The sequence below is a fragment of the Scomber japonicus genome, chromosome 12 (assembly GCF_027409825.1).
Source record: "Scomber japonicus isolate fScoJap1 chromosome 12, fScoJap1.pri, whole genome shotgun sequence".
Taxonomy (NCBI): domain Eukaryota; kingdom Metazoa; phylum Chordata; class Actinopteri; order Scombriformes; family Scombridae; genus Scomber; species Scomber japonicus.
The window spans coordinates 11,096,009-11,108,477 of NC_070589.1; the positions used below are offsets into that span (position 1 = coordinate 11,096,009).

Genomic DNA, 12,469 nt, shown 5'->3' on the forward strand with positions numbered 1-12,469 from the left:
GAAAAGTCTGAAATACTGCCGTAAACTCCACACAGCATGACCAAACTTTTCCGTGAGTGCCCACTTGCTACTGTTGAGCAGAGTTTCTACTATCTCATCCCTCAGTTCATTACTTTCTGTGGGTAGAACAACATACACAGTGTCTCCAAACCTAAAATCAAATGTTTTGATCAGGATCTATATTTTTCACATTATATCACAGGTGCAAACAAGTGCAACAGAAAACACAACTAACCGAATTCCCCCACCCCCACCCTAACCCCCCCTAGTACCTGACATACTCATATAATGTCATACACAGTTAGACATCCATAAATAATACAAATAAAATGAAATTGCAGAAAAAAAAGTTTATATTGTCATGCTGTCAACTTCAGTATCTTCAACAAATGTTAACAAAAGGCTGCCCAATATTATGAAATTCCCTTCTAGACCCTCTGACACTATAGCTAATCTTTCCAATTTAATATGGTACGTGACTTTCCTGATCCAGTGATTTCATGTCAATGGAATAGGGTCTTTTCATTTAAACACTAACAGTCTGCTGGTCAGGAGAGAGCATACTGTATGTCCAACATACTGATTTCCTACCTAGTAAGAGTGGTATCCACCAGGGCCACACCAAACAGTGCAATGAATGAAGATGGCTTTATTGCTCTATATTTTCCAAATATCCTAGAGAAGGACTCAAAGATTGTTTTTCCAGAATGTTTAAGGCTTTGGACATGTGGAGCAGAGTGGTTTGAGCCTGCCTGTATCAATCAGATGTGAGATGTAATTTGGCTTTGATCTTAGAAAGTTTGAATTTAGGTGTATATTGAATTGAATAACAGCATGCCTAAGACATATCTAAGGGGGAAGAAAATTCCCTGTATTATTTTGTACCAAGTGTCTTCTGAAGTGATTCATCTAAATCTGCTTCCCATTTATTTTTAAGGACGTCTACAGGCATCAAATTGTTGAGTAGTTTGTGAATTATAGTTATAGTCTGTTTTAACTCTAAACTGATTCCAGGTGCCTGTTTTCAGCTCTCTAACTCACGTCACTGCCTTTTTGCTAATTGCTAAATGGAGAGGGAGCAGGGGATTTCAATTCAAACAATGTGGAAGAATTGCAGATGGAGTCGTCCTTAGGCAGTACATCTATACCATATTAATTATTCTACCCAGAGAGTCAGGGGATCCCAGTGTTCAATATCCTGCTATCCAGATTTGATTATAGAGACTGATAGTTAGCTGCATATAGATCTTTATGGTTATGTCTAACCCACATCCCAAGGTACTTGAATTTCTTAGGGCAAATTTTAAAAGGAAATGAGCCTGGATGCATCCGACCAGCCCCATCACGAACAGGCATCAGCTCGCTTTTCTGAATATTAACTTTGTATGTAGATATTTTGCTAACTTAGACAACTGATTTAAGGAGACTTGAACAGGGTTGATCATCTGCATAAAACAATGCTTTATGCTCCAATCTTACTTCCTGAATTTCCTTGAATTCCCACCCTCAGAGTAGGGGGGACACTGTTAGTGTGCACGTCGAGGCTTTTTGAAGGTATTCAGCCTGTTGTGTTGAAATTAGATGAAACTGGGACTGCAATGACATACTCTTTTTATTGCATCTGCAGAGGGCAGTTGACCATATATATAACCTATCTACCTCAATATCTTATCTCTCAATCCTTTAAAGTGTGTAGTATTTGTTTTCTTTCTTCTCTTTTTTAAATTCGCTCCATATGAGATGGCCTGTCCCTCCATGAAGACGAATTCAGCAACTCCCTAATAGTTAAAGACCTTCCTGGGGTTTCATTAATATCAAGGAATACTGTAATCTCAGATGCGATGAAATTAGTAAAACCTTCCTCTGATAAAAGCAGAGGATTGAGTCTCCAAAGCTGGTCACTGGACTGTGAAATGTTGTAGGAATACGCGTTTGTCTCCATTCTCATACTGTTAATCAGTGGTGTGCAATAATTCATTAACTACAATATGTTGAAGAGTTATTTCTGTTCTGCCCTCATCAAAAATTCCTTAACTAGACGCATATTGCTCCGTCAAAGTTAGCTTTGAAATGTAACAAAAGTGGCCTTTTCCACTGTAGGAGCTTCAGGGCAATTTTACGGGGCTTTGACCGTTCGTGCATTTCTTCATAGCAGGAACTGACTCTGAAGGACAACCTCCTGGAACTTAAACGGCTGCAAAGCGAGTCCCTGCCTCAGGGTATGTACTCCGTGCAGCCCTGAAAAATTCCTGAGTGGGGCTTGAGGCTGACTTGGTGCTGATTAGGTATACTCAAAGTGGGATGTGACATCAACAGAAAGCGCCAAAATAAGCACCTATAAACTGTTTGAGAATGATTATGTCACCTCCAGAGTCCGCTGTGTCACAGTGTCACAACGGCTAAGAGGATGTTCCTGTAAAGGGGTTCCCACCACCTAAATTTTACCTGGAACTTCCTTAATGGAAACAGGACTAGAGCATCATAAGCTAATGGCTGAGGGTGGCCTGTACTGTATGTCAAGCAAAAAAAGTAAATAAAATGAGAGGAAGCCTTAACAACATCAAAAACAGTCCTTGGGTCAAGCCAGTTTCACTTTCCCAACCATCATTGCGATAAGGCTTTAAATTTGGATAGTGTATAAAGCTCGGTCCCACAATCACACTTCAGCTTTTGATGTCAGGCAGATGTCTCCTAATAACTATACATAAACTATGCTGTATAATATATCAAAAGTGACAAAAGCAGTGATGATATGTTTAAACAAACATTGCCCCATCAAAGTTGGCCTTGAAGTGGAACAGAACATTATAATCCCATGACTCAGGATGTCCAACTCTGTATGTCAGGAGACAGAAGTAAATAAAAGGAGATGAAAGAAGCATTAATAGAATCAGAAAACTGTTTCCTGTTTGAGCCATTTTCACCTCAGGACACCTTATGAATACAAACGGATACATTATTTTCCCCCTGGGCCAGGCTTTAAATTGGAATAGTGCATTAGCATATAAAACTCAGTCCTACATTCACACTGAAACCTCCATTGTTGGGATTATATCTTTTAACATATGCATATAAACTGTGCTGCATGTTATAACTGGTAGCAGAGACACAAACAGTGATAATATGTTAAAACAAATATTGTCCTGTCAAAGCTTGACTTGAAATGAGATGCACTATCACTGCTCGATGACTGAGGGTGATCTACCACATATGTCAGCAAATTCAAATAAGAAAAAAAGAAAGGAGAGAAAGCAATAACAATAGCAGAAAACAGTTCACTTGTTAGACTGGCTTTACCTCCACGGCTCTTTTGCCCATTTGAGTTAGGCTTTAAATTGGAATCAAGTATAAATGCATCAAGCTTAGTCCCCCAATTACATTTCATAGGGATGATGTTCTGATGATGAATATCCTTTTCTTCACCATTGTGCGTGATGTGGACACCCTGAAGGTTGCGGAGCACATTCCATAACCTCTGTGAATGCAGTCCTGGACTTAATGACGCTTGTAGTGTAGTCTAGAAAGATAGCAATTGTCACCCTGTTGCGTGATCTTGACAGTAGTGGAGTTTAGTTATGAAGGTGCCTGATTTCTCACCTAGTCTTAGGGCTTCTGTCAGTAGCTTTGAGACAGTATCCTGATGGTGCATCTCCTCATTTTTCCCTCCATGTCCACAAGTTACTCTCTAAGCCCTGTAACCTCTACTTTTAAAACAGTTACTGCAGTCTGCAAAGCTGCCACCTTCTCTGACCATAATGAGAGCCCACCTTCCCCCCTAGTTGATTGTGGTTCAATTGGTCGATCTCAAGTCTTCGGCAAGTGTATTTTTCAGTTCTGATTTCATCAATGTCTGCTTTTAGTGACAGAAGAATGTGCTGTGTAGCAGGCGGGGTTGTTCAACCTGGGTTTTCAGTGGAACTTGAGGCAGCATTGGCCCTTGTGCTGGATGATCCACTGTATTTATATTTGCGCAGATTCGTTGCAATTGACCCATGTACACACGGTCATCTTATTTCAGAAATACATTCAGAGCAGATTTCCCAAAGTTTTGTAATGTAAAGCACTTATTAACTTCAAATAAAACAGAAATTCATCCTACTTCATTGTCAGGTGTGCAATGACAATAAAGCTTCTTTCTTTCTTCTTTCTTTCTTATAAAATGGGTACGTGTTTGAATAAAAATACAACTTTGTGTTACTTTGACAAGCAGAATTCAATTAAAACAAAAAGATGATGGTTGTTTATGGCCTCCAGACAGGCGCCTTGACTGAGCCAAAAAGCTAAACTGTTCACTGAATAAAGCATCTGTAAACAAGGGAACATTGATGTGACAGTTTGAAAAGTAGCCCTTGTCAAAGGTAGCCGTATCTAAAACTGGCTCAGGTTACAACAACTTGAGTGTGTGAGAGATGTGGTGCAACATGTCTAAAAGATGGGTAACATTGCAACAGACATAAACACACTTTAAAGATGTAACCCAAGTGTGGGGAAACCAGATGTTTGTTTGGCCAGCAGAGTAGGACACATACATACTGTAGGATTTACCATGACTGAGCATAAAGAGGCTATGTGTGGGCTACTTTTCATTTTGGTGGAACCTTTAGTGTTTTACAACAGAGGTATTTTTTCTTCCACTTTGCAAAAGTGATACTAGTATTTCCTGACCGAAGCTCCCAATCCCCAAATCCTAAAATGCCTCCTATATCACATTTAGCAACCTAGTTCCTACCAACATTTCCTGCAGCAATTTATTGCAAGGTTGTCTGCAGTTATGGGCCTTCCTGTCAGAGAAATTCCCATACAGTTAATATTTCATTGTATTAATGAATCTCATTTGGACCAAACTGTCACCTGAGTTTTGAAGTTGGATACAGTAATTAACCTTGACAAAGCTAGGTCAAAAAGTGACACCAAGTAGAGTGCAGTACTCAGGGAGCAGCTGAACACTGTATCACTTTGCATCCATCATCCTTTCAAATAGAATGTCAGTTCAGGCTTTGTTAGTATATCAATCACAGTTTGACATATTTTACAATATTTCATGTTTTTATATCCATTTTATAGATCAGTAATTATAATGTCTATTTACTGTTTAACACATAATTCATGCTGTTTTTTGTATTTGTTGGTATTGTGGTTGTTGATACAGTAATGGGCCAGAGGCAACATTCCCTTCCAGAAAATGTGTCTTTTTAAGGTTGTTTTTTATGTCAATATTAATATCATAAATGGTATCATTAATAGTATCTATAATTAAGGGTAGAAAAATACATTTGTTCATATAAGAAATAGCTATTTAAAGATATATGAAGGAAAACTTGGGTGTTTGATTAGTTCAACATGCATAGTTAATTCACCAAAACCCCTGTCACTAAATGAAAAGGCATTAGCAATTAAATCTTTGCATCTGGAGGGCAGAGAAATCAGGGAATAAGGGAAAAAGATCAGTGGACCAAAAATAAATTGGCCTGAGGCTAGTGACAAAATTTAATTGGGAGCCTTTTAGAAATTACTGAGGAGCTTCAGACTGGTACTCAGCTGCAAAAGAACTTTGGAGTATGAGGTATGTGGCAATTATTCATAGAAACTTCAGATTATGCTTTCTTCCAGGTGGCTCGTTGAACATTCAATCCATCCATTGTCCAAAAGTAGTATTGTTTGAGCATACTCTTGTACGGTCTATCCCAAGAACATCTTTTAGAAAGACAACCTTTGTGCCCATGTGAACAGTTACAATCAGTTGTCTTTCTTATGGTATGGTTGAGAGTCATGGTGAAAATGGAAATTCTAGCTTGTTTAGCTGTTTAGGTCAAATCATTTTTGAGAGGAGCTGTTATTATTGTTATTATTCATTTTTTCTCCTTTTTTATAAACACACACATGCTGAGTGTGAATGTTCCTTTTAAGCATGTCCCTGCCTCAAACACTGTTAACTGAAGACACTGGTCTGCCTCAAAAAGTATTGATCAAACTGATTCAAAAGGTGATTCGCTATTTATTTGTTACTACATTACAGACATTAGCCAGATCGATTGGATTTACAGTAAGGTGTCCCATAACACCCTCCTGTTTGACCTACAGTCTATATCTATTCTCAGTCACCCAGCATACTTGTAGGACAGCTGACTGAAAGTTGAAAGTTGAGCATAATAAAGTAGTGGCAGGGGCTGATGGCGATTGGTCAGATGATGTCTCTGTCTCTATGATCCAGATCTGTAACGCCTAGCTGGATGATCTCTTGTCTTCTTGTATTACACACTTTGGCTCTTAGAGGGTAGTATAAATACAAAAGCCGGGTTTGATCACATTTATTGTAGATAATGACAGTTTCTTTTGACTAACATAAGGACATTTTGCACAAATAAAGAACATTTAAATATAACTGCCAGCATGCCAACAATGTACAAAGGACACTGATGATTCCCAGTGGATGAGCTTCTAATTCTGAGATGTTCTGTAACACTTTATTGCTATTATTGAGATGAGGTCTGCATGTGTCCTACCTTACACAGAGAGAGGTCAAAGGTATAAGGCCCGTGAGAAAATTCAAGGTGGGCAGTTTCAGGTGGCACTGGATTTTATTAATCAATTAACTGTGGAATCCCTTGTGCTGTCTGCACTCATTTACAGAGTGTTTTATCATCAGAGTGCTGGCTTGCCCCACTGGTCACAAGGCAGCCTGCCAGATAATACTATCGCTTTAGTCTGCCTTGTTTGGCAGGACTCATAGACAAACAGTCTACCACCTGTGCTGCAAGAACCAGGTGGCAAGAAAGAAACAGATTTCTGCAATGCTTCACTGTCACTGGCATAAACTCTGTAAAGGGACATCTCCAACTTTTGGACTATGCTATTTTCTATAATGCTTTAGTTATGGCTGTGAAGCCCAGTCTCTGATGAGCATCCGATCTTACTTCTGTTTCATTATCCTAATGGAACTGCAGTCTAAAGCTGAAAGGATTAGTCGATCAACAGAAAACTAACTGGCAACAATTTTGATAATAAATCATATTAGTTGAAGCGATAGACCAAACATTCACTGGTCCCTCTTTCTCAAATGTGAGAATTAGCTGCTTTCATCTGTTTTATGTAATTGTAAACTAAATGTTTTTGGGTTTAGACTGATGATGATATGACAACATAATGTTAAGTCTCAAGAAATCTAAATTATGTTGATCTAAACCAAACTATAAATTGATTAATCAAAAAAAGAAAGCAGAGAAAGATCATGGTTTGGGTTAAAATTACTTTGTTAAGGTTAGAGAAACATACGGTGTGTGTTAAAGTTAGTACTGACCTTCATCATCATGGTTGTAATTATAACCACAGGGTTGAGGTTAGGAGACAATTGTAGTTACATTTTTAAAATACTTTTCTGACTCACGGTTGGAAACATATGAAAGGTTTTACATACAGATGAATGAATGGATGTAATGAGATGTATTTCTGAAGAACCTGTTAGATGGGACTGAGTCATCAAATCATTTTGTATCCTTGAACCTCTCATGGTGAAAACTTATTTAATGCAGAAATGGGAAAACATAATGCATTTGCAATTTTTGAATATAAATCAGTGTTTCCATGATATTTGAAGAGGGATAAATCCTTTGTTTGGCCAGATCTCAATGTTTCATCTCTTCCGTCTGGTTTTGCTCTGCTGAATAAAGGAGCTGCAGACATGATCAACAGAGAGGCGCACAGAGAGAGGTGTTAAAAGTGTGAGAGAGAGGGAAATCAATTTAGAAGCAGTGGTGCATCTAGACAACTGGCTTTTACTTTTGAGAACAGCTGAAAGGGTTGGTGACAAAAGGGTCATTTGGATTCTACTCATCCCAGCTCCATTCCAGTCTTGAGGCTATTCAATTGGTTAATCAGACATTGCGCCCAAAACTTCTGTTTAATGGAGTTCATCGCCACAATGTTGTCGTATAGCCATGTTGATTATTGGTCTCTTATCTCTGCTCACCAGGGGCTTTATAGTAAACAGTGTAGTCCAAGGACCAAGCATTACACAAAAACAATTAGCAGAACATCCCTAAAGGTGTACCAAAGCCTGAACGAGATTTAAAATCAGTGCTGGGAACAAATTTGTTCAACCTGAAGTCCAACTACCAATTTAAGTTCAGTGGATAAGCTCATAGGTTAGTTTGTGCAGTTCTTGTAAATCTCTTGGTTGTTATTCATTAATAAGACAAAGGTTCATGAGGGCTCTCATAGTCCTTAGTGTAATATCTACTGCTCATAATAGATCAGCAAATTATGTCACAGATAAGACTGATAGTTTATCCATGAATGAATTTGCTTTAATAATATAACTTGGCTAATCACACTGAATTTGCAGTGTCAAAACCCCAGTGCAGCCTTAAAGTGAAGAACTTCATGTCATGACTGCCTGTTGTGGTCACCTCAAGATGCCCATCATAATCTTGTCAGATTACACTTTTTTGGTATTTCATCTCAAACTTTTCTAGAGGAACTACTTTAATTTAATTAGTGGACAAAGGAGCCACACAGCGTTTATGTTCAGCTGTTGATGTGTAGCCTTATCTCACTCAGATGGTAAATGTATTTTTTTATGTAACTGAATGGGCATAGGCAAACCAGGGTTTAGAGATTTAAGATGAACGACTGAAGACAATCTCCTTGACTAGAGAAGTGAGGCAAGATTTTAATGAACAATTTGTTCCTTTCTTTGATTCTGTGTGAATTTAAAATGTGGGATGGGTAAACTACTTGGAGGTTGTTCAAACTCGATAGAAAATCTGTGGTGGAGTTGGACTTAGCTTGGTATTCCCCTGTTATTTCCCTTGGAAAATCTATGTTTACTGCATTACAGACAGTAACCACATTTGCAGGTTGCGAGGTTCACCCCAGGTAGCCCATGAAGTCAGCTTAGATATCGTCTTGCCTGTAAAAGTGTTAAGCAATTGCATTTTTTTTAACATTCAGCTGCGTTTTGAATGGCAATGTCTTCACAGTTTTTAAGCTTTTTCTTTTTTGGCATGGACACCTTTAGTAGCAGTAGAGAGACAGCAAATCATGGGAGAGAAGAGGGGGGGGGGGGGGTTTGACATGTGACATGCAGCAAAGGTCCTTTGGCCGGGATTCGAACCGAGGTCCGCTGCGTATGTGGTATGTGCTCTTAACCACTCGACCACCTGTGTGCCCACATTTTTAAGCTTTGCCCCTTGATTTCTGTTTCAACATCTGCCGTGCTCTCTTTTCTGGCACAGCATATATGCAGCTTATAATAACACAGTGACAGATTTACCATTCACAATTATCCATAATCTTTGGTTCTTTGTTCCTGAGAGAGGCATACAAATGCAGGATTCTCATCTCTATCCATTGCCCTACAACTGTAGCTAGCTAATTAATTAACTACACAGTGGATATGCTCTTATAAGTTTTTTAAAAATGTAACCTGAAACACATAATGTAGTATAAAATATTCTGTAACCTTGGAGATAACACTGGGTTATACTCTCCTTAACACAGCCATGGTTAGGTTATTGATGTTAGCAGTTTACATTAGAGCAAACACACTATTTAATTAAACATTTGGTTTTTGAAAGACCCCACCCTGTAAGCTCTTTAACTATGTAAATATAATCACATACAGCCCCTGGAACATCACTGTTTAGCAAAGGTTTAACGAGTGGTCAGTTACAAATGATGAATATGTAACTTTACACCATATACTGTGGCCAGTGAGCCATTGATGGATGTTTACATTTTTCAAAATAAATAGACATGTTGAACCATGTATTTTGTGTACCATTATACCCCTAACATATATTATATATTACACTTTAAACCTCCTTCATTCTGGTAACCACAATCTCCAAACAATCCTCCATCAACAGAAAACACTGCAATGTTGTAAACAAAACCTTTATTGGACAGCAACCCTCAAAATATATTGAAATTTCTTTAGCTTTGGTATCAACTCACGTACTGTTTGTTGATGTATACAAGATCTTGACGGCACATACAAAAACAGATAGTGTGCTAGAAGTGAATTACAAAAATTACACACTGTAATCATATCCAGTAGTGCAAGTACCAAACCACTGATAGATTAGACATTCACTGACAACACAGTATAGATGCACTGCTCTCAGAGACCCCACGATTATCTTTGTATTGCAAGAAGAAAAAAAGTGTCAATCATGTATCTAAAAATTGGAACAAGATGCAGACAAGCACATGGCAAACTATATATACAGAACAAACTTACTCCACCTATAACATTTTTGTGGCCTTATCATATTCTGGAAAACATTGTAGAATCTGTACATTTTCTGTGATTAAGCCAATCATTTAAAAACTGCTAAACACAGTAGAAAGATTTCTGAGGAAGTAAATTGTTTAAATATTGTGCAAATTATGAGATTGTGCACTACAGATTGTGTACTCATGAGCAAGGCATTGGACTGGTAATAGTTAATGGATGTTTGAACATGACTGTTACATCAGGGGGCTTGTGACCCCAACTATGTGCAGGGTACCCTGAAGTTTGGGTTTGACCAAGCCTAGCACAGCCAAAAAGTTTGATCTTCCAGCTGTATGCTGTGTATACAGTATATGTGGAAATATCTCATTAAAAACTATGAAAAAACTAAATCATCTCAGGAGGAGAGTACATTCTCAGGATTTTTTGGACTACACTGTGTATCAGCATCAGTGCTATTCACTGAACATTACCAAACACGACTGAAAAATTGAACAATTTCTCATTACTGCATTTCTCTGAACCAATTTGCATATTATACTCAGTGTACATGCACAGTCCTTACTGAAGGAACTATACGGTAACTCTCCAACATGCACCTATCTCTGTGACCTTAAAGTCACTATTTATTACAAAAAACATAAATGCTGCTAGCATGCTAGCAATGCTACATGTACAACAAACCACTTATTAAACCACTTAGTTGAAAAACCATGTATGCATCATTTTAAAATGTTAAGTAATGAATTTAATAAGCATTACTGACGGGGAATAAAAGATCAAAAGATATTTTATCATTAAATCATTAAGAGTACATTCTTATTACTGTGTTTTCTTGTGTATTTTTTTAAAATATTGTCTACCTTAGGAAAGACTTAAAAATGCTCTTGACTTTGTAGTATACAAATGGTTTACAGTCATAACCAATCAATACAAAAATACATCTTATCCCTCTTTCTGCACTGAACAAATTTCTGTTCTGACATTTTATGAGTGAACATCTTACCAAACCTTAGATATTACACAAAATGAATGATACCTTCGATTTCTCCTCTGTTACCACTATAGTCTGACAGTGCTTTCTCATCCTTAAAATGTTCCTTCTTGCCTGACAGATATATATACGTTTTTCTTGTGCAGAGAAACACAGACTGCCTGCCTCTGCAGGTTTACTCCCTCTTAGTTCTGCTCATATTGTCCAGAGGCAGTCCAAGATTTCCCTTTGTTCAGGTCCATCATGTCTAGTAACCATGGCAGAGATGATGCAACAGCTGCGTTAAATCCACCTGGACTGGCAGACTGTAGCTCTCCCAACCTCAGTAATACTATCTCTCTCATAATTAATGCCTTCCTGGCTGGGGACTTTGGGATTTCATGGTTATCGCTTATCATCACTCATCAAAGTGGGCCACTAGTGATACTACAACTGGTTTGTTGATGTCTGAAGATGGGGCTTTGGTGACATCAATCGTGGGTTCAAAGGGTGGTCCCAGTTGGGGCACTGTGGTTGCTGGTTGACCCAGGGAAGCTACCATGAATAGGAAGTCGTTGGTACGGCGGGGACCAGTGGCTGCCCCACCCCTCACGGCCTTGGTGGCAACTTTGGAAGAGCTCTTTAAGCTTGAGCCTCGTCGAGGAGCCTCGCAGTGCAGCAGCGCTTGGAAACATCTGTAAAACTGGGGCAAGCATACAACACAGGCATGTGATCAGAAACCTATTGTACTGCAAAATTAGAGAAGATGATGACATAGAAAAGACTTCACAAGAAGAGTAATGCTGTAATCGGTTCCTTGACCTTGTCTGAATGCAATAAATATGACTGCTACATCCATTACAGATATCATCTAATTTTTCTTGAAATAAGAAATTAATTTGCCTCATAATTTTTCCCATCTCTCTCTAACTCTTTTTCTCTACTGAACATTTGGGGTAATTACAAATAATTATGAGTGATTGGACTCCCTTTCTCTCTCCTAGCCCTCCTCCTGCTCCTCATGACACTGCCCTCGTCATTTGGGTCATTGTGTCTTCAGCATTTTCATGTGGAACAATATGCTGAGGGACACCAATTATATGTAACGTTTTCAAATTATGTTGAATCTTTAACTAATTACATTTTCAGTCATGAGTGGGAACAATAACTGCATAAGTGCTTTTGCTCCTATGAAGAGTGGCAATTTGAGGGTGACAGAGGTAGAGATGGAAGACTGCCAATCCCATGTTTTCGCCAAATCT

The 12,469-nt window shown here is 38.4% G+C and overlaps 1 protein-coding gene across 1 annotated transcript in view; it reads right to left on the reverse strand.

Annotated features, from left to right (window-relative positions):
* Positions 1-11,625: 11,625 nt before the first annotated feature.
* Positions 11,626-12,469, reverse strand: part of tmtopsa (teleost multiple tissue opsin a) — a 56,480-nt gene continuing 55,636 nt past the window's right edge. Inside the window, exon 4 of the mRNA XM_053330665.1 lies at positions 11,626-11,910. Within this exon, the coding sequence (XP_053186640.1) occupies positions 11,626-11,910 (285 nt within the window). The remainder of the gene's footprint in view (positions 11,911-12,469) is intronic.